Source organism: Netta rufina (genome assembly GCF_964035555.1).
Source record: "Netta rufina genome assembly, chromosome: 2".
In the NCBI taxonomy this organism is placed as follows: Eukaryota; Metazoa; Chordata; class Aves; order Anseriformes; family Anatidae; genus Netta; species Netta rufina.
Window position 1 is genome coordinate 86,822,934 of NC_140124.1, and position 23,384 is coordinate 86,846,317.

The 23,384-nt window shown below is 38.4% G+C and overlaps 1 protein-coding gene across 1 annotated transcript in view; it reads right to left on the reverse strand.

Annotated features, from left to right (window-relative positions):
* The window catches only part of COBL (cordon-bleu WH2 repeat protein), a 153,543-nt gene that overhangs the window by 82,647 nt on the left and 47,512 nt on the right, over nucleotides 1-23,384 (reverse strand). The window contains exons 5-8 of the mRNA XM_084281406.1: nucleotides 22,450-22,678; nucleotides 20,428-20,472; nucleotides 18,283-18,377; nucleotides 14,659-14,742 (exon numbers count right to left, since the gene is read on the reverse strand). Of these exons, the coding sequence (XP_084137532.1) occupies nucleotides 14,659-14,742; nucleotides 18,283-18,377; nucleotides 20,428-20,472; nucleotides 22,450-22,678 (453 nt within the window). The remainder of the gene's footprint in view (nucleotides 1-14,658; nucleotides 14,743-18,282; nucleotides 18,378-20,427; nucleotides 20,473-22,449; nucleotides 22,679-23,384) is intronic.

Genomic DNA, 23,384 nt, shown 5'->3' on the forward strand with positions numbered 1-23,384 from the left:
TCTGCTCTAATGCCTGTATAGCCAATTCTTACGGGACCAAAAATATGAATAAATCCTGGCATGAGTTTTTTGTGTATCTGTTTAGTTTCAAAGAAATAATTTCAATTTTTTACCAAAAGCATTTTTACGCCAGGTAAATTAAAATGAGTTCCCTCCCCCATTTTAATGGAAGTGGTGCCCCCTTCAGCAAATTTTACAGAGACAAAGAACATTAACAACTGATTCTCATCATCCTTCAGGACTGCTGAGCTTGTGACACATATGAATTTTGGCCTCTGAAAATCATTACTTGGTAAAAATAGTATAGCTATTGATGAATGGAGAAAATCTGCACTGAAATTCAAAAGGAAATTTCCACTGAGATCTAGAGAACTTCTCTAAAGTCAAAGAAGTTGCTCTGATTTACTCAAGCTCAGGGAACTGGCTTCCAGTTCCAGTCCCTATAGTCCAATTCCCACACAAATACTTTGTTAATTTAGAATGAGGTTGTGCAACTACTTTTCCCTTTGAAGTCTATGGTAACTGTAGGTGTTTAGCTAGAGGGAGACAAATAAAATCATCCAACTGTCAAAGCAAATTTTCAAAAAGGAAGCTTTATAATTTTTTTAATGATAAAACTGCCAAAAATATTACTGCAAAACGATGCAACTTCTGAAGATTTTAAAATTTACATTAGAAGAACAAATCAGCTTCTGAACTCTGAATTTAGTGCATATCTTAACAGAAATCCTAATTACAGAGTCACTAGGAGGACTCTAGCAACATGAATCAGATGTCGACAGCCAGGAATTTTACTGTTTTAATTAGCCCTTTCAATTGTCTGTGTGCACGCGTGTGTGTACATAACCTGTGTGTGTATATGCATGTATATACATACATACATGGGTATGTACACACAAATTTTATTGCTTCAATTAGCTCTTTCAAATGCCTGTATACGTGTTTATGTGTGCATGTACACATACTTGAATACAAAGAGCACAACATCTTGGGAACTAAACCTTAAAGGGGAACCCAAGCCAGCCCCCAAACTGTATCTGCGGTTTCCATGCTGAGCATTTCTGGCAGCAAGTGATGGCACTGAAGCAGACCAGCCTTCTTTAAGGAGATATGACAGCTTGCTGCTTAAGACAAAGACAAAAAACAAATTCACACAAGTTCACGCACACTATGATCAGAAGGTTAATGATCAGGTACTGATGTCAATAAATCATTTTGATTTACAACAGCTGAATATTTGGTCCCAGTTTGACTGTGGTGGTCAGGAAATATGAGTATAGTGGTGAAGAGAAGGTATAGAGACAACATTTTGTGGCTGGACAGTGAAGAGAGCACATCCAGGTGATACGCACATCCATCTTTTGTTTCATCATACTATAGATCAATACCTAGAGAAATTAAGCTTGTCCCATTAGAGTTGAAACATTTAGGTAGAAAATATGCACACTTATATTCTGAGGAAGTCACAAGGATCTAAAAGTCAAAAGTCATTTCAGGATCTAAGTCTTGCAAGAGCCATAAATTTAGATTTAAAGATTCCTCTCCATTCTGGAGGATTCTACAAAGGCCCTTTAGAGAACAATCAAAATCCTCAACATGCTGCCAAAAATCACACAAATTCAATAACTGGGCACAGAAGCACAGGTTAAGAATGAAGAAGCAGATCTATCTTTGAATTTTCTTAGCATCTTATTCAAACATGAGTTCAAATAATTTTGGCCTTTTAATTCTTCTTATTGTAAGCATTTATTATTATAGTTATAATGCTGACTTCTAAATAAAAGTCAAGATAGAATATAGGATACTGCAAAATGACTGGACGTACAGCTGTGGTGGAGCTCAAGCAACCGCCTTTTCCACTCACCCACTTTTATGTATATCATTTCATATTTCATCCTCCTTTGCAGAATACTATGGCCAACTATGTTTTTCCAAGTCTATAAATTCAGTACATTTTTCCTCATGACTCCAGAGCCTGACTTTTGATAGTCCTAAAAGACCAAATTTCCAACTGTGTATAACTTTGTTTCCTATGCGGATTTAGTGTGAAATACTAAGAAATTAAAGCACTCTGATTTATACGTTCACATTGACTGGACTATTCCAAGCCATTGGAGTGCACTCCCCATGGAGGAGCCGTGGAAGAAATTTTTCAAGTTCAGCTCTGAATTTAAGTGGCAGTGAAGTTAAAATCTGTGGAATCAGATACAGCATATACCTACATTTGGACTTTCACCAGCAATGGGACAACTACCTCTTATAAAAAATTAGTGCAGAGAACTCTGCTTATTTCTCTGGGTATGCACTTCTTCAGATAGCAAAGAAAAATTTGCCTTTGCAACAAATTATTGGTTGGGGAAAGCCACTCCTTCCTTCACCACTGTTTGCAATTCATCTTCTGCAAGACTTAACTTGTTTACTTTGGGGTTTTCTCCCTCCCCAATGGGAAAATGTTCTATAAATTAAGCAACTTCAAGGGGTTTATCTGTGTCAACTGTCCATCAAAAAGGAGCTAAGTTCTTATGTTTTCAAAGAGGACAGTGAAGTTGCCAGCAGATCTTTCTCCATACAAAAGAGAATCTAAAGTAGCAGAAGAAAGAATGATTTTAAAATGGCCTAGTGTAGATAATGGCTAACAGCTTGTAAAAGACATGGTCTGAAGCCAATTGAAACCAGCAGGAATTTTTCCACTGGCTCTAGTGAGTTCTGCATCAAGTCTCCAATGGTCACTCTAACTTTACGATGCCAAAAGACAGTAACAATGTGATCTAAACTATGCTACCCCTTCTCCAGCATATCTTTTTCTTCAGTATATTCCCAAATTCAACGAAAACGACAACAATGCCAGAATAGAAACCACAGCTCTTATTTTTTAAACACTACATTTGACTACAGATACTGATACTTTAGTTTCTGCTGCTGAAGAAATGAAGAAATTAAAGCCCCTTCCAAAAATACATGCATTAATCGAATCACAACCAGTTGGCAAAGAGTTGTATTAGATGTGTTACCAAAATGCACATTATGAACAGAAAGCCTAAGGAAAGAGCACATGATTAGACACACTGATGTATAGCCTGGCTGTGTAACTATTTCGAGAGGGTTTAAAACAACAAAATGCAAGCACCCCTAGCCCCTCACCCCAAATGATGTTAAACAGAATTTGAACAAATTACTACAAAGCTAACAGACCCTATACTACTTTCACCCTCAGCATGATGCTTTCTTTTGATTTAATATTCAGCCACAGGAAATTAAAAGTAGGATAATATATTAAGACAGTTCACAATCCAAAGCAAAAGCACTGAGAAGTCTTGAAGCCTTGTCTTTTCTTTGCACAGGCATAGAAGGAAGGGTTTTTTCCTTAATTCAAAGAGGTTGCATTGAATTTTTTCTCCCAAAACATTTTTTTTTTTTTTGGTGGTGGTGGTGGAGGCAGCTTTGGAAAGGCATGTTGCTTTTAATTATCTACTAGTTAATGACTTTGACTGACTTGTACAATTGCCAATATTTTTAGTTGATATTGCCTTTCTGACCTGTAGCCCTTAAACTGGAACAAGGACCTTGTTTAACGTTTGTTAAATTTAGACGGCGCCACTATCCACTATTACCCCCCTCCCACCCCTGCTGCACTAATCTCCCATGCCAGCTGCTCAAATGTTTACATTTGAAGGGCTTTCTCTGTTTGTGCAGAAATGGTCTCTGCACAGTATCTCTCATCTGTACATTTGCCAGAATCAAGGCAAGAAAAGCCTCGCTGCTGGAATTCTTGATTAATAAATAGTCTTAAATGCTTCTTCTTCCCTTCCCCCTTCTGTCAAATCCATTGCCATTAGGTTTTTATAAGGCAAAACTCCATAGTGCTCTTTATTGGCCTGACTCTTGTCCTATGCAAACAACTGTAAATCAGAACAAGCTCCATTTGGAGTCTATGAAATTACACCATCTCTGTGCTGAAACTGGGAGAGATCAAAATCAAGACGTGTACCTGAACATTTGCTGGGATGGAAAGAAGAAAACGTTATAATCAGAGGAGGGAAACAAACCAACGGCACTAACAGCCATAAATCTTATGCTAATCTCTCCATCTCTCGTTGGTTTGCTTCAGAGTGGCTGTACAGCTCACATCCTAGACATCAGTTCCACCCGGCTCTCACCGGGTCACCAAGGTGCTGAACCAGCAAAACACATGAACAGGTGCTCAGGATGACACTGGAAAAGTCAATGGGTCCACCTCCTGCACCGACTGCTCATCATCAAGCTCTCCAAGGCTATGTCTTGCTATTTGCCTTGATCTCATTTCCCTTCTTCTGGCCTTCCAGGTGACCATTTTTAAAGCCAGAAATACTTTCCCTGGTTTTCCCGAGTACTTTGAGAATGGCTTAAAAGTGTAAGTGACAAAAACAACAACAAAACCAATCAATCAAAAGTCAACAAGAAAGTTATCTACCTGTAGGTATCACAACTTCACTCTATGTAAATCTTCACAAAAACTGACCACTATTTGTCGCTCTCCTTTCCCTCTCCCACTTGCCTCCCAAAATGCTGCCGTGTGAATTCAAAAGAAAAGCTAAACACAGGAAGGTAACAGAAAAATCAATGTCTGAAATTACTTGTAATCATTTCTGTTAAGCACAAGGGGGAAGATCAGCATAGAAGCTACAAGTAATAAAACCTAATTTATCAACTGTTTATTAAAAAGAAGAATGTGAAACAGCTACACAGACTGCAGGCAATAGAAGGTCTCTTGCAGCAATTAACAGCTGAAGAGCACACACGGAACTGAGAGTTATACAGTCCATGCTTCATATGCACAACTCCTGTTTGAGTTAAAGGGAGACCTGTAAGGCCTGTGAAGACTTATGTAAGTTTGACTTTGCATGAGAGAGCTAAGCCACAAAGTTCACTTAGGAAAACTCCCCCATCAAAGTGAAATGTATTGTGTCCTGTCAGCAAATGTTGTTTTGCAAATCCTCTCTCACCTGCCATAAGATATTATTGAGACATATGGTTTCACACACTACCAAGCAGCTCAGTTTTGCCAACGAACAATAATGCACAGAACAAATATGTGTGGAAATCATGAGATCATCTAATTAAAAGAAATGTTATTGTTTGCCACTACTTTTAATGAAATCGAGTCTTCGCTGTCCACAGAAGAGGCTGGAAAAGAACCAAATCCTATTAGCGCTCATGCCTCAGAAATTCTTTGCAAGAGAAGAGAAATTATACCTTAGCCAGTGTTGAAAATCTTCGCTGTATCTAAAATCTGTATATGCTAATAGGATATTTTAGACGAGTATAATGAATCTATGGTTACATGTGATTCAGATTATGCCACTACAAAAACAGGTGTTACTGTCTGAAAAAAAATTTCCATTGTGTATTAGCAACATGGAGTCCATGACATGCAATTAGCCATTCCTGATTTCATCTAGCAAAGGGCACTGGCATAAATACACACTAATCCTTTCATTACAGTAGTTACATTTGGAAAGCTTTAGAAGAAATATTTTGGATATCCATCATTAAATCAAACAGAAATGTACTTTGCAATGGAATTAATAATTCCCTGACTCATTCCCAGACCATCCCAAACTTAAACACAAAAAGCATTTTATGTACACAGAAATATGTGAAATCCCTTTTTAAGTAACTACATTTCTGCTTATCCAATTGCAGAAAAGCCTGATTCTTGGATAAACTTTTATTTAAAGGTGGTATTTTCAACACCACTGCATGCTGGTCAGTTACACTAAGAACAATAAGCTGAATAAATTATGACCAAAGATGTATTACAAGGCTATTATACACTATTAAGGGTCTCTGTTAATATTAAATACCAAGGAAGCAAAGCATGAGTGGTTGAGATGTCACTAGAAAAATCTCAAATGGAATTTAAGTTTGTCTTTGTTTTGTTTTTTTAATGTCCCCTTATTAATGTAAATTAAAAGCCATCGGCCTTATTAGCTGCTGCTTTATTCTATTTTTTTTTTTTTTCAGTGAGTTAACTTCAAAACTTTTCAGTGAAATCAGTAACAAAAGATGAATCAGACATAAAAGGATTTGGGTGGTTAAGGGTGTGTCGTAAGGTCTTAATTAAACATCCGAGGGAGATATCTGAGCCAACTTACGCCAGCCCGACTAGGTACATCCACACAACACAGAAGGATGCCATGGAGCCCAGGTCTGGAAGCTCAATTGCCTCACACATCTGGCCAGCCTAACTTACTGCGTTCTTGTTAGCTTGGGCCTCTCCAAGTCACACCTCTTTGTGCTTTCCCTTCAATAAGCCTGACACATATCCTTATGATGTGCTTACTCCCAGCTTTGGTGCCTGAATTCTGCTTCTGGGCATGCTGAGCATGAAACTGCTGAGAAACTATGCTGCTAACCTCCTGCCTAAACTCCTAACCTCCACTGGACAAAGTTGGCAAGTAAAGTTGGCAAGTCTCTCTGTCTTTGTCAGCAAAGGGGCTTAATCCAAGAGGTGAGCACAAGGCACAGCTAAGAAACCTGGCTCCAAACAAATCCTAACTGCTGGAAGAGGCAGCTATTGGATTTCTCTCCTGTCTTGTCCTTCTCATCCATCCATCCATCCATCCATCCATCCATCCATCCGTCCATCCATCCATCCATCCGTCCATCCATTCACCCACCCATCCACCCACCCACCACTTCAACAGTTCAGCAAGAACATGGGAAATCCAGGTTCAAAACTTTATTCTAGTTAGGAGGAATCAAACTTCCTTCTCTCCGGAGCAGATTGAGATTATGCTCTGTTCAAACACACAAATACGCTAGAAGAGGAGTGAGATGAGGCCACTCATCCCAGCAGTGAACAGTGGCCATTTGGCTCCCCTGCTTCTAACTTCAGTGACAACTTACTTGCTGGATCCAACATCTGCTTAGCATAAAGCATACAAAAACATCTCCGGCGCTGGCACTGGAACGCAGAGCTGCCACCACACTTAAGTTATTTTGTTACTGGTCTGAATAGTTAAGCTTGCTCTTGGTCTGTCTTTCTGAGTCACTGAATATTTGGGTATTTTTACGAAAGGGTGCTTCCCACATCAAGAATACCTCACAGCTTTGTTCCAAGCATCTCTAGCCCAGCAAGTATTTTGGTTTTCATTACAAAGGAGGAAATAATTCTCTCAATAATGGTCCTGAGAGAGATAGATTGGCTGCTGTCTCCAAAGGCACAGAAGGGATCCAAACTTTGATCTCTCGCATTATGGCTAACAGTGGTAGGTGGTAAGTTTTTAAAGTAAAAGCCTTAAACTCAAGATTTCATCAAGAGTAGAGGCCGGCAGCATATACACAAGATGGTCAGAGTTTAACATGCGACTCAAGTGTTGATTTTGGTGGCTTCAAAACTCAGTAAATTAAACTCTGATGCTTAGATCCAGTGCCCTACATAGCTAGAGAGCTTTTCCTTCAAAACTCCCTGCAGAAGCTACTGGTGGAACAGAACCTTCAGAGTCGCCCTTTCACCAGCAGCGACTGAGGGAGAAGAATGACACAACTCCAGTTTTTAAAGACATGGCTGTTTTCTTATTGCCTGGTTTGATCTATGACAAGCAGGCAAATGCAATGCATTGTAGTGATTTTACTCTGTACCACACAACTTTATGTAAAGATGCAACTTCTGGTGATCACCGACTACATGACAATCTTTATTTTTAACAAAACCTTCACTGCTGCCAAAAAAGTGACCTGTGCAAACCCAGCACTCTGAAGTGGAATGGAGGAAAAGAAAGTCCAGCCTAAGTGATTTGTTACCAAATCTCATGATCTTAAGCCACTTTTGTGTGGTGAGGGAAGGAGCTGACAAGTGATTCCTGAATGCATGAAGTTGGCAGCATTTGGTTGTACAAGCTAAGAAGCACAGCCAGAAGATGGGTCAGCCAACATGTCTCTTCGCAAGAGTCTGTTTTCAATAGCTTGTAACATTATGATGCTTTAACCAGAGCTGCTGAGACTTTCCATTCCAGGTGTCTGCCTAAGGCTATTTTTTTTTTTTTTTTTTTTTTTTTTTTGAGACAAAGTAGTTCAGCTGGTTCTGAGAACCAGACTTCTTTTACACTCCACACTAACTCCAAGGACCTTGTCTTTGAAGAGGTCTAGTAACACCATGCTTTGGAGCAAGAACTTGAAGGCTCATGGCAAGCAGCCACTGTTCCAAGCTCTTGCCTTCTGCTACCACATAACTGAAGAAAAAACTGAAGGTATTATGTTAAATATATGAACGTATCTATGATTCACATAAATGGAGACAGGGGATCCTGTAAGTGCGCACCACATAGCTGCATCTCTTCAGCAGACATAACTCTTGATGAAAGGCACCTAATCCACCTAATCCATCCTTCTACTCCGAGACAGAATCAAGTATGTGTAGCTCAACCCCAGGATATTTTCGTAGGTTTTGCAGCCCAGATTAGGTGATAAGTATTTCACAGTCTCTTAAATCCCTTCTGAAACCTCCACACAGTCAGAATTATTTCCCAGTTAGATTTTCATTGCTATACATAGAGCAAATTACTTCTTCCCCTGCCCTCAGTGGACAAGGAGGAAAAAAAAGTTGATAACTGTCTTGTTTGCTACCAATTTGAATTTTGTGAATGCCAGTTACAAGACTGTTGAATCTAGTGAAGCTCAACTACTCGGCCAGAAAAGTTAACAAAATGTTTTTTTTTCCAGAATATCAAAGGACATCAAAATAAAACTGACATCACTAATGTGATGGTGAATCTCATCTTAGATAATTGGTATGTAATAAATCTATTTTTCTTTTAACCATGTAAAACTTTGCACAAGAGAAAGCATTTTTAATTATGTTGCATCTTCTTGAGTGTGATTCTCTGTTAACCACCTCTACTGGCTTATGGGCACCCTGTAACAGAAGAGTGATGAGGACAGACCAATCTGTTGTAATTTTTAGACAACTCTCCATACTCACGTTGGGTTTTAAATTTTGCAAACAAAACTACGCTAAGCAAAATTGCTTCAAAGCCATATCACAAATCTATGCCTTTGACGTCATTGCTCAGATATCTCTAACTGTGTAAAATGCAATAGAAGTATCCCAGGATTTGACCCTGCAAGTACAAATAGATGCAGACAACATCCTAAGCACTGCCAGGAGACCAAGAAACAAGAATACAGATCTAAAGTGAATGCAATTATCAGAAATAAAAAAAAACAAACAAACATATTAAAAGTAGATGTCTACTCACTTCCATTTAGATGACATGAACAGTATTCTCATTGCTACAGCTCTTACTATCTGGCTACATGAGGTGAAATACTAAACAGCAAAGATGATATTCACTGGTCACTTGGAGCCTGAGATGGTTGAAAAGAAATCACGTTTTCTTTTATGTTTGCATAACCATACTTGATCAGCCTCCAAGCACTTCTGAATTTAGAAAGTGCATCATGAATAACTCCTGCCAGCTCTGAGACACCATAGTTAGAATATATTAAGAGCAAACAAGGCCCTGAAAAGGTAAATAATAAGTTTTTTAAAACCTTTTATAGGGAAAATAGCTATTTCGACCATTTAAGAAGTGACTGCCAACGTTACTAATGTACCAGAAGTGCTCAAGATTTGTTTTCAAACTTTAGGGCAGTATTTTTCTTCAGGATTTTTGACTTTGTTTTTTGTATGGGGACTGGTATGTAAATCAAAGAAAAGCACAAGTAAATAAAAAAACAACACTAGAAACAACAACGACAAAAAAATTATACATATGTCCTAAATGTATCTGGTAACTGTTTGAAACCCAAAAGTACTTTTTTTTTTCCTGGATATTTTTGTTCATGAGCATATGTAATAATGGCCATGACAGATTCACTAAACAGAGAACTACTAAATTAGCTGCTTCACTGAGGTTCAGTGACTCTGAGTAACATATTAGTGATTCTGAGTAGCATATTCAGTCATACACATACCAAAGACTAGATTTTTAAATATGTGCTGATGAAAATCTTCTAATATTGGTCTGCTGAAATCGTGTTTGAACTAGAGAAACCTTATGTGATAAGACTTTGTGCTGAAGTTTCAAATCCTCTGATAAGTGTCCCTGGCTGTACTTTTAAATATTTTTTCCCAAGCTGATTTATTACATAAACAAATTCCACATCAGAGATACACGTCGTTCAGCACTTGGGATGTGTTTTTTTCACTCTTGATTTATGAAAACACAAAGGCCCCCAAAATAAAAAGAGCTAATTTTAGTACTGTGTTCCAAGTATCAGGTTTCATCTTGATCAACTGTTCACTTGAGGACAGTGACACCAAGTGGCAGAGATGACAAACTCCCCCTTTCTTTCTCAATTGCAGCTGAGTCCGTCTTTGACGCACAAAAAAAAATAGGGTTAACTGTGCTGCAACTTCCAACTGCTTCATTTGTATGTTGAATTTATACAAGCTCTTCTGCTTAGCATAAAATTGGTACAAATTAAAATAAGAGATTTCTGCTTTGTTTACAACATACCATTAAATTTCAGATCCATTAAATCGTTTACTGATGTATGGTAAAATGAAATGCTGCATTCTGAAGACTGTCATGAAAAAGACTTTTCTTCCATTCTTACAGTCTCTGCAGTGTTAAATTTTTCTTTTATCTTTTTTTTTCTTTATTTTTGCTGATACTGTAAGTGTCCTTTCATCTCAGCATAACTGTTGACTTTCCCATCTCGATTTTGAAAATCAATTTCTTCATCAACAATCAACATTTTAAAAGCATTAATAATTAAAAAACTAATTATAAAAATAAAGAACTGAGGATGTTCTGGTGTATATAAAGGGAATATAACTTGTTCTTCAATAAATATCAAAGACTTCCTAATTCTTATAGCTTTATTCTATTCCTTCATATTCCTCAGTTAAAAACAAAACAAAACAAAAACAACAAAAAAAAAACCATGCTAACTCTAGAACAGAGTAATTACTTTTTCTACTTTTTTTTTCCTATTTTTTTCTTACATTTTTCAGTGCACATTACCACCATATAATAGTGAAAAAAAGTATTTAAACAAGGAACACCAAAGTTCTTCATCATGCCCACAACTCAGCTGTACTTCACGATTTGCCTATTTCTATATAGGCAAGAAAGATTTTCCTGATCCAGACAGTGTAACTCCTTGCACTATGCTGAAGACAATCTTTGAAAGGCAATGCCAAAATATTTTCGTTTCAAAAATTACTCTGGAACTTTGGTTTTAATTCCTGCACTGCAACGCAAAATGCTTTCAAGATGACCTACAACAGTGAAAAAAAAAAATCTGAAGGACAGACTATTCAGTGGATAAGGAATTGGCTGGATGGCCACAGCCTGAGTGTGGCCAATGACTCTAAGTCCAGGTGGAGGCTGGTGACAAGTGTTGTCTCTCCAGGGTCCATCTGAGGACCGATGCTGTTTAAGATTTTTATCAATGACATATACAGTGGAATCAAGTGCACCCTCAACAAGTTTGCGGGTGACACCAAGCTGAGTAGTGCAGTTGATACACCAGAAGGAAGAGATGTGATCCAAAGGGACCTAGACAAGCTGAGACCACGTGAAATGAATGAGGTTCAACAAGTCCAAGAGCGAGGTGCTGCACCTGTGTCAGGGCATTCCCAGACATGAGTACATGCTGGGAGAAGAACTCATTGAGAGCAGCCCTGCAGAGAAGGACTTGGGGGTTCTGCTGGACAGAAAGCTCAACATGAGCCAGCAGTGTGTGCTTGCAGCCCAGAAGGCCACTGCATCCTGGGCTGTATCAACAGAGGGGTGGCCAGCAGAGCGAGAAAGGTGATTGTGTCCCTTTTCTCTGCCCTTGTGAGGCCCAACTTGGAGTACTGTGTTCAGGTCTGGGGCCCTCAATCATAAGAAAGACACGGAGCTGTTAGAGCAGGTCCAGAGGAGGGCCACAAACATGATTAGAGGGCTGGAGCACCTCTCCTGTGAAGAAAGGCTGAGAGAGCTGGGGATGTTCAGCCTGGAGAAGAGAAGGCTCTGGGGAGACCTCATATTGGCCTTCCAGTACTTGAAGGGGGCTTGTAAAGAAGATGGAGAGCAACATTTTATGCAGGCAGATAGTGACAGGACAAGGGGGAATGGCTTTAAACTAAGAGAGGGTAGGTTTAGATTAAATGTTCAGAAGAAATTCTTCACCCAGAGGGTGGTGAGGCACTGGCACAGGCTGCCCAGAGAAGCTGTGGACGCCCCATCCCTGGAGGTGTTCAAGGCCAGGCTGGATGGGGCTTTGGGCAACCTGGCCTGGCGGGAGGTGTCCCTGCCCATGGCAGGGGGTTGGAGCTGGGTGGTCTTCCAAGGTCTCTTCCAACCCAAGCCATTCTATGGTTCTGTGAAACCACGGAATGGGAAGCCTCTACTGCATGACAATTTGCAGGAAGTCCTGTCTTACCCCATTAAAATTTCTTCTATATAATGAGATCTACATGTATATTTGACATACATGACCATGTAAGATACCATTTAGTTTGAGTAAGGATACTCAGTTCCCCTGAAGTATATAAATGAGACTACAATCACTGGAATAAAGAATTACTCAGAATGACTGGGGGTCTCAAAGTCCAGCCCATAAGGAATTGCTAAGCTGAATTTTAGAAGAAGTGCCTTCATTGGAATTTCCAGATTAATTTTATCTTAACATATGTTAAGATACATATGTATCGAACATATGTTTATACAAGTGATCTATGCTAGCTGTCTATGCCGAGTTTAAATTATATTAGAATTTTTTTCCACCTAAGATCTCACAATTGTTTACCTTTTTCTTAAAGCCCATCTAGCCTGTTTGAAGGATTCATGTCCTGAACTGCTGAGAGAATCAGTTAGACTTATTTTATACATTCTCATCAAACTTTTAACAGAGTAGTACAGAATTAAATTGAACTATTTAAATACATTCATTCAAGTATGTACTTATGACTTAGTAGGATCAGTGCTCAAACAAAAGTGTCAAGCCAGAAGTTGAAGATATAAACACTGAACAATGGCTACATTGTTCTTGAAGATTAATTGCTCTTAAGAGAAAAGAAAAAAAAATCCCTGACCTGAAGGTGTTGATGTAGCTGAATTAAAAGGTAATGCTTTTTTTAACTCCTACTACGAGATCCCTTTGGTCTCTAATCTCTATTGTTTGTGCTTTCAAAAGACAAAAGTTACATTGTTTTGACAAGACAGGTTTGAACATTTTTCATCAATGACAAAGGAAAAAAAAGTCTTCATTTGTAATTTGCCCTATGAGATTCCCTACGAAAATTAAAAAGAAGCATCCCTCTTCTGAGGAAGCACCACACGCTAGTATAAAAGACAGTTCCGCATATTTGAACTACCTTCATCATATCTTCACTTGGAATCCCTCTTCTTCCTCCTCCTCTTGTCATAGCTGGGTATTAAGACACTGAGATTAATGTTTAATGGCAGTGAATACAACAGATATTTTATTTTTTGGCAAGATTATGAAGGTTTTTGTAGACTTTTATCTCATGTATTTCAATTACTGACATGACCTTCTACTATAACTTTATATCAATAGAGACCTCAACAAAACAGTCTTTTTACAGTGTCACCCAAGTTTTTGGTGTCATACACCACTTTCTAACTTTTGTACTCTTTCATATAAGAAGGCTTCACAGATTTGAAGAGTTAGGTGTTTTTTAATCTCACAACCAATCATTTCTCCATCTATTTCCCCATTCTGAGTTCTTTCATATAATTTTTATTATTATTATTCTTTAATTTGGGTTCTGTTTTATCACTCCTCCTCCATTTTTTTCTGTAATTTTCTGTCACTCTTCACCCTGACTAGTGATTTGCACATTTTGCGGATCAGCACTCTTTCTCCAAATATTTGTTTGTAAAATGGGGATTCAAATCTAAGTCTCACATTTCAGGTTTCTATCATGTCATCAACACAGTCTTCTCCAGGTTTTGAAAACATAAGAAAGAGACAAGTAATAATAATAGTAATAATAATAAAAAAAAGCAACAGAAAGACACCACATTTATTATGATTACAAATCCAAAAGAACAGCCTTACAGAAATATATAGGATTCACACTTACTAATTATAAACCTAAATCCTGGTAGTTTCGCAGTCTGACAGGAACTTAAAAACCTTCCTAAATGTGGTTCACAGGATTTTTGTGCCCCCAAACCTACTCACGTATGTAACAAAACCCCCTTCTGTTATCAACAGTATTTAAAACAAAAGTACTCTCCATCCCCAGCTACTTGAGAAACAACTTGAATGCTGCCATGCGGAAAGCAGACATATAAAGGGATAAAAGAGAAAGGTGTGGCTTTATAAGAAATGTCACAGATAAGGCACATAAACACATGCTTGCATCAGGCACTGTTTGGAAGTCACAACTACACCCTTGTTTTTTTGCTTTTTTGCTCATGATTGCTTAGAATTTAACTTTGAAAGAAACATGATTTATAATTAAGCTAGCAAGAGTTTTATCTGAAGAAAATGCATTGCACTTCAAGATGTGAACCCAGGTAACTAAACTAGGAAGTAGGCTATTTCTACTTCTACTTGGCTAAGCACTGGGAACAGCAGTGGGTTCTGGCTACTCAAACTGGAGGATCTAATAGGAATGCAGTAGCATCTACAGGCCACATTAGTACTTACATCCAAGCTTCCTTCACTTGTAGATGTAGAACTAAAAACATCCTCCTCACCATAATCTCTGTTCATCCTCAAGTGTTCTTCTGTCTGCAACACAAATAGTATCCTACACAGAAGTAGCAAAGCAAAGAAAACAGCAGAAACATGCCACAGCAAAGCACCAAACCTCATTATGGAACCAGGATGAATTACTGCAGTAGCATTAGATCTGATTGCTGAGAAACACTGAAGTAGTCTGCAACATTTTTCTGATGTAGGCAAGGCCCCAAAAGATCTATTAACAGGAGCATGTAAGAAAATGAAACCAGAACAATTCTAAGGCAAAGAAAACAGGTAGCAGCAAGCAGGTCCTGCAGCACCAAGGGCCAGGTTGTCACTCTGCTATACCTGCAGAGACAGGGTTGCAAGCACAGAGCTTCTTTCCCCCCACATGTAAATGACAGGACTGCTTCATATATCCCTCTCAAGCCTGGATCCCATGATCATCTGCAAAGGACCTCTGCACTGCTGTATTGCTTAGCAGTGCCAATTTAATCTTGATTTAGCCTCAGGCACGTGGCTACATTTCACATCAAAAAGATATGGGGTTCATGACACCTTTATGTTTTTTATGCCAGCTTCAGGAGAACAGAGGGTAACTGATCCAGCATAAAATTAGAATGGACTGAAGATGATACCTTATCTGGCATTAAGCCTATAAGCACGAAGTTAACCAAAGAAATACCTTCAATCAGTTTGTATCAAACATGAGAATAGGTTTCTGCTTTTATTCTGTGTCATGGTGTTTTTCATATAGCAGAAAAAAAAGAACTCTAAAAGCTAGATCTAGTGTATTGTCATACCATGATTATTGCCTTCAGCGAGCTCAGAAAGCAAGTATGTGTGTGGGCATGGAAATCTGAGTGTGGGCCTATAGAGTGGAGTGACACTTGATCCCAGACAGCTTGCAACACAGGCTAGTGCTCTCTTCTTCCCTTGCAAAAGAAGTCGTCTTCCCTGTAAATGTATGCGACTCTACAGCATGCCCTGGGTTCAAGACTTTGGACAAGTCTTGCCAGTAACTAGTTCTAAAATAGAGACTACACACGGCCCCATGCGGTGATTCTGTCTTTGTGTGTGTGTATGCAAACGACGATGCAAACAAAAAGAAATTAAACAAGTAAGCAGAACCGAATGAAGTCTTGCAGAGGAGTAAAACTCTAAGGGAGTAACAATTAAAAACAGTTTTGGAAAAAACCTTCTGGGCCTGCGTGTGTGTGTTCTGAAACCACAGCACATCCCCCCATACAATCCCTTCATAAACTTATTAAATCATTTCTTAAAAGAAGTTAGTTTGCCCCCATTCTGCTAACTACATCTGTTCAGCAGTTTCACTGTTGTTTTGTCTAGAAATCTGCCATAATACTCAGCCAGCTGTATTACGGCCACTTAACGCTTGCTCTTGTGTGCTGCACAATTCTTCAGTTTTCAGTAATTCTTCTGAATATTTGGGCTCAAATTGCTAGAGGTTCATACTGGAAAGGTAATGATGACTTCCTTGAAGGTCTAAATAAAACTGTTGTTTTAATCCCTCTTCCTATAGACTATTCAACATCTGAAAGTAAGAGTTCAATAAAGACATCATCAGGAAAAGTCAATTAACTTGTCAGCCAGCAAGACTTGTCTGACAGCAAGACTTACACCTTCACTTCAGATTTACAAGTTGTTCCTCATACTTGTTTGAACAGTTCTTACTACCTACCAGGACAAACATTACTTGTACCTTATTAATCGACCCTCCGTATCTTTAACACTTATTAAAATATAACTTTAAAAAAGCAACCTCAGAGTATGACCTCCTGTGTCTGATTTACAAGCATGAGAAAGAAGAGAGGGGGGCGGTGTATAAAAGAATAAAGAGTTTGTAATTTCTAGGACACTCATTCCAAACTCGGCTGTGAAAAAAACACTGCAGTAACCACAGCACTGGCAGGTTTCAAAGCTGTTTTCCAGTGTTGTAAGTGAAATTATTCTGTAAGCTAAATCTGAGCTGCTTCTGGAATTACAACTCCGAGAGCAGACACTTCATAACGAGGTTCAGTAAAATGGGAACAGAGGAACAACTTTAACACAGTAAACTTCATGCTGCAATATGTTCAGTTCCTCCAGAGCAGCTACAGAGCCATGGCATGCCCTAGAGGCTTGTGCTGAGCTCCTTTGTGATCTAGATTCTTCCAAGCAGATGCTGTATTATTACTCTAGTTATGCTTTTGTTCCCTGCTAAATGGGAAATAATTTCTTACAGAGGATAAACACACAAAACTGACTCACTTACTATCGCATAAAATACAGCTCTGATGCATCATCCTTCATAAAATGTTAAGAATAGATCAGCATCCATGTTTGACCAAATTTTTCAACATAGTGTCGATACAGTGTCCACACAAGAAGCCATTGCCTGATAAAAACACTCCAAATTTGATCATAATAAAAAGGGCTGAGAACTAATAAAAATTTTGGATAGCTTATACAGTTTTAAAAATGTGACTGAGGAGACTGGAAGGGTTAAACGTAACACTGGTCCATCAAGGAAGTGTATGTTACTTAGTACCAGTTAACCTGATTTCACTGCAAAAGCCTTAGAAAGCTTTTAAAATAAGACAAAAGAAAAATGCTATTTTACTCTGACATTCTCAAGTAATAAATACTTTATAATCAAATCATTTGACACAGCTAATTATAGTGAAGGAAATAAAAAGTGTTAAGTTAAAAGTGTAGTATGTTCTTGAGCTAGAAATTTTTACTATATTTAATTTCTGCAATGTGGCACATATTTTTCAAAAAGGCATCTCAGTAAATTCTAAGATCTACAGAGAATGCATAAACATTATTTTCTAGTTTTCTCCTTATAAAGTCACCATCACATCTTCTTCTCTAATTGTTTAAAGTTATTTAAATTTAGCAACTCTAATTGTATCTTGAGTTTAGTTGAAGCAAGTTTTTATACAAACTTTCTTTTTGAATTTTCCAACTCCAAATTAAAAACAAAGTTAAAAATGCCCAACATGCACCCTTGTGGACACTGATCCTTCAGTTTATTACTCCTTTTAGTACTGTGAGCTTTCTTCTACACCTAATTCACCAGTTTTACAGACTGGAGATGGCAATAACGCAAAAGTACAGATTACTGAAAATATAAATGCTTTAAAACAAAGTATCACACACACACACATGAGTTAATAAGACACTTCTACGTGATATCTAGAGTAATGTGTTCTATATTGCATCAGTTCCTTCATAAATGCTTTTTTTTTTCCTCTTCAATCTGAGTGCTACTAATAAGTGGATATAAGTTGCTTAAAACTCCTGCCTTTTGTTGCTACCTACTGAAGTAACAGCATTTAAAAAAAATAAAATTAAGTGGTTAATATGCCCAACTCCTTGAATTAGCTGAAATCCCCATCAGACTGTACTGATTAACTGTAGTTTATGCATCTGCTAAAAGATGACTGCATGGAGAAAAAAAAAAAAAAAAGCAGAACAAAACCAAATCAACAACAGACCCCATTGCCCAGAGACAAAATACAAAAATACATCTGGAAATAAATCAATTCTCTTTATCAAGGTAGTACATTGATAAACACTTACCTTGCTGTTGCTTCTGTTAGCTTTGAAAAATCCCAGAAACCCTTTCTTTTCTTTTTCTACTGCATCACTGCTTAGCGAAACACTTCGACTTGGTTCTGAAACAATTACAATAGAAAATTTTTACATTTCTGCAATAAAGATCAGTATTTTAATACATTCTGGGTTAATGCTGTATTTTTATGAGCTGGCAATGTTATGAACTGCAGTATCTAGTAAATGCCAGATCCTGTGCTTTCTTTTTCATTAGAATTCTATTTGCTCCAAGTTTGTTCCCATATCCAGTGAAGTGAAATGGAATAATAAAGTCATAAACTTAGTAAATTTTTGATCACAATTTAGTACTCCTCAGGATTGTCTGATCCCCTCGATCTCCCTACAACTTCCCCCTCATCAGTTCAGCTGGATGAGTGATGTGATAAGGTCATACCTTACGGGGAACAAACATTAGTTTGACATTTGATATACAGACTGTCAAACTCAATTTTATTTTATTTTTTAAATGAACACTGCATAAAGCTAGAGAGATTTATTCTCTTTCAAGAACATCAGAATATCCCACTAGCACAAAGAGTTTAACACAGAAAAGTTGCTTTCTCTTGTAAGTATTTACTTGTTTAATAACAATTAATAAAGCATACAAAATAACTTGTTTCTTCACATAAAAGTCTACTTCACATACACAAAAAAAAAGAAGACAACTTTATCCCAGAACTTTGGTAAACTAACTTGCATTTCACACAAAGCACATGATTTTCACACAGGATCACTTGCACATCCATAACATAAGGTGTTAGAAGGTGTTATGCACACAGAGTAGTTCAAAGCACAATGGAAAAGTAGAGGTGGTGAACCCTGGGGAAAACAGGGAGAAACTATCCCTAAGAAAGACTGCGACTCCACTGCAAAAAAAAAAATAAATATCCAGTAACACATTAATACCTTCCTCAAATACGAAGCACTGCCTAAGCTCATTCACCAGAAACTTCTATTTTTCTACTCAGGGCTGGGCTGCACCTGGATGTGGATCGTGATTGCCTTGCTCAGCTAGTCTTTGACAATGACCAGTAACAATCAAAGGCTCGTGTAAGCCATGGTAGTAACTGCTGATATCAACAGTTTGATGGAAATCTAAATGGAGTTGGGATCTTAAGCACTGCGTACCATCTCAAAACAACAAGCAATCTGCATATTTTTTTTTTCTGAAATAAGCACAGCTGCTATTCACTTTAGCATCATGCTCTGTATAAGAAGAAGCCACAACATGCAACGACTTAAGAAAAAAAGCACTGGCTTCAGTGAAGCCATGAGGGAACAGGCCATGAGTTAAGATTCACTCAATGTCTGTCACTGTTTGCTTCCTACCTGAAAAGTTATAGAAGTTATTCACTGTTTTATTTTGGTTATGTTGTATTTACTACTAGCAATGCAAAGAAGTAACTAATCAATCATTCTTCTCTTGAGGATAATTAATTTAACTATAACAGATTTAGTGGAGGAAAAATATATTAAATATACACCTTTTCTGTATAACTGGAAGCAGAAGCACAAATGTCATCTAATCAAACCCTATTTATTGTAGTAGTTCAGAAGTCAGCATCTACCCAGAGTTATCCAACATGCATGCATATGTTTAAGTTTGGTATTAAAATGCTTCATTACAAGTAAATTGGAATTAGTGGAAGATCTCATGGGTCTCAAAAGACTTTGTCTCCACTACTATAAGAAGTTTCAATGCAGAAGACTTGAGATTTCAGTATTCCTGATATTCAGCTAATCATGTTTTAGGTAACAATAAAAGGTTTGGAATCTGCGTAGAAGCATACTATGCCAGACAGTGGTTAAATGTCAGGATTTGTTAATTGTTGGTATTTTGATGGACAACAGTTAAATGACAAAATTTGTTAATTGTTGGCATTTTAGTGGCAATTACTGAACAAGCATTATGAGCATTATGCACACAAGTGTGCTGGTTCTGACGCAAAGCATGACGACGGGAACAACACGGTCCAAAAGACAGCACAGACTGTGAAAATAGCTTTTTTCTTGACAGCACTTTACACTAGGATGTTAAAGATCCATCTCCTAGAGCCACAACAAACAGCAGGAAGGGAAAGCTGACTTCCCCTCAGCATCATTGTACAGTACCTCTGTAGTTCAGAGAAGGTTCAGACTGAGTTTTTGATGGAGGAACTGGAAAAGGCAGGCAATGAAAGGACAAGAGAAGACATATTAAAGTTCTAGTATTGCCCAGTAAACCGCAGCATTATTCATTCATCACTCCTAATGTTTGTGTCCTAAGGACTGTGGAAACAAAACCTTATCTGACATCAGACATGCAGCGCTCCTACTAGAAGCTGCTTAGCTGAGAAAAAGTTTGTGTTCCTTGTCGGTTCACTAGGGAAGTTGCTTCAGCTGCTACACCAAATTGTGTTAGCAGGTGGCAGCAGAGCTTGTCTTTCTATATTTTGGCTTCGGTATTTTTACTTCAGGGAAGGAGCACTTTGTTTTTTTCTAGAATCTGCTCTTATAAATGCAGCCTGTGCTTTCAGCACCTCTGGTGCCACCCTCATTAGTGAGAAGGTACTTTAAAAATCTGTTCTTCTGGTAATTAAATAGCCTGGACAACCTACTCCATGCACAATCCTTAGGCCAGATGCTTTTTGGAGCAATGGGGTTACTCTGCTGGAAGGTTACAGATGAGAATATGGGAGGAAGGAATTTGCTCGAACAAAGGGAACCTTTCCTAAATTTTATGTGTATTTACTGTTCTCATCAGGACCACAGTGCAGACTGAGAGGGATACAGAGAAGGCTGACATACATTCAGGAACAGGGGATACTATCAGAATGAAAGGTATACTAAAAGGTTCAAAATGATAACATGTATTTTTTTCTGATGCTGAGAGCAGCACCAAGTGTTACAGAATTTTCTGCTGTAATCTCAGGCCTGAAGTCAAGTCTTGTTTTTGACTGTACAAGATAATTGGACTTTTCAACCCTGGACTTGCAGACCTATATAGCACCTATATATAAATGATCACTTTCATTTAAAAAATAAAAATGTAAGGAAGGACTAGGTTAATTTTTCCGTAAGTTGTCCCTGAAGTATGCTGAACAAGTCCTGTTGAATACTATGCATTTTCAATATGTTGTTCTAAAATGCTTAGCTTAATTACAGTAAACATGTCTTTAAAGAAAAAAGAAAAACACTAAATTCAGTTATGACATGTTGTCAGCAACTTTTTGAGCATGCTGACAATTCAAAGGAAAAGGAGACATTTAGTTTACTTAAGAGTCTAAACTCATTGAAATTTGGCTCATATAGAGTTAGAACTGTCACTTACCACAGGAGTTTGAAAGGAGAGACAGAACGTCAACATAAATAAATAACCGTATAAATAAAAAATAAGCCTGCTGCTCAGTGTATACAAGACTGACATTATCTAAACAATAAGTAAGGACGTCTACTGTGCTGGAAATGATACCAATTGAGACAAACTGCAGGAGACAGTTTTAATGAATACCACTTTCTGACCTCAAAGGAAGTAGCACTTGTCAGTATGTACTTTAAAGCATGTATACTTAAAAACACACGGCATAATTCTGCTACTTGAATACACAGGCTGATGAAACTCAAGCCCAAGAAGCTACTGCTACAACATCATCTATGAGAAAAGAAAAGGGGGGAGAAATAACCAAGAGAACAAAATTTTAAATACAAATACCTCTCAGCTCCTCTTCACTAAATTGTCAGCAGCTTTGCTGTTTGAAGGAACCACCTCTGCACCCATCCACAGTCTGTTATCACAAGCCCCACTCTGCTGCCTCTGCCTCTCCGCTTTCACGGCTGCCATGACTATGGCACGTCTCCTCTTTCTTTCTCTCTGACCCACAGCACAGGTCGGTGACGGGACCCCAGGTGACATGCGTGGCACCAACAGCAGCTCTGGGAGGTACAAAGCTCCTCCTTTCGCCCTGCCCTAAGCCAACGTGTGCTAGGGGCTAGCAAAGCCTGGTGCTGGCCCCAGAGCAGCTAGCAACAGCTGGGCACACCACTGACCTGGCTGCTACTCTCTGGGACTGAGGCCCCCAAAACGCCCTTCAGTTGCCCATAATACCATTGACACCTCATCTAACCCAGCAGCAACCGCTTTCAGCCGCAGCTCACCTCTTTTTCTGTCCCAGGCGTACAGCTCACTTATCCCCAGCTCCTCCAAGGACTTGGTAAGCTCCAGCTCCTCCCCAGTGATGCTGTCTCGCAGAAGAACTATGTGCTCCTGACTGACCTCGCACTTCTCACAAATAGCCGGAATGATGTTGTGGAGAGGCACCTCCGGACTGACTCGAACCACTGCCTTCTGTGTCTTCAGGTAATTCACCACCAGCCTCACAGACTTCTGTAGAAACAAGCACAAAGTCTCAGCTCTCCCTCTGTGATGGCCATGCATTCTTATGAGAAAGGTTTTCATTCAGAAAATGGAAAATGTACGAGGGACATCCATATTGTCTTCATTCATTTTACACAAGCTTACCCCACATGCATATTTATTGCAAAACAAAACAAAACAAAAACCTATTGAAAATAAACAAAAATTCTCAGAACACACCTATCATTAAGGAGAGAATCAGAAAAAACAGGCAAGTAAAGAAAAGGAATCAGACACTTTTTTTTTTGGACAATGTTTACAAGTGCCACTCTGAAAAACATCGCAGTATATTAGCTATCCTGGTCCAAGATAATTAAAAATTCAACAAAGAAATATTTCAAAAATGGCTACTTCTCAATATTCACAATTCTGTGAAATACGTTTATTACTGAACAGTCTTCTCCCTTATCTTTAATAAAGGTGGCAAACAAAATATTACCAAAGTTCCACCTACTTCCGCACGATCCCATAACCCTCATGTTAACCACTACTGTCAATTTCCATCATTTAAGTCTTTGAACAAAGTTCTTTACAAGAGCAAATTTCCATCTAAACAACTGCATGCAACATAAAGTTGTAAATGCTGCAGTCCAGACTGGCAGCTGCCAATCTGCGTGCAAATCATTTAACTTGTAGAAAAAGTTAGAGTCAATCTCAGGCCTCTCTCACCTGGTCT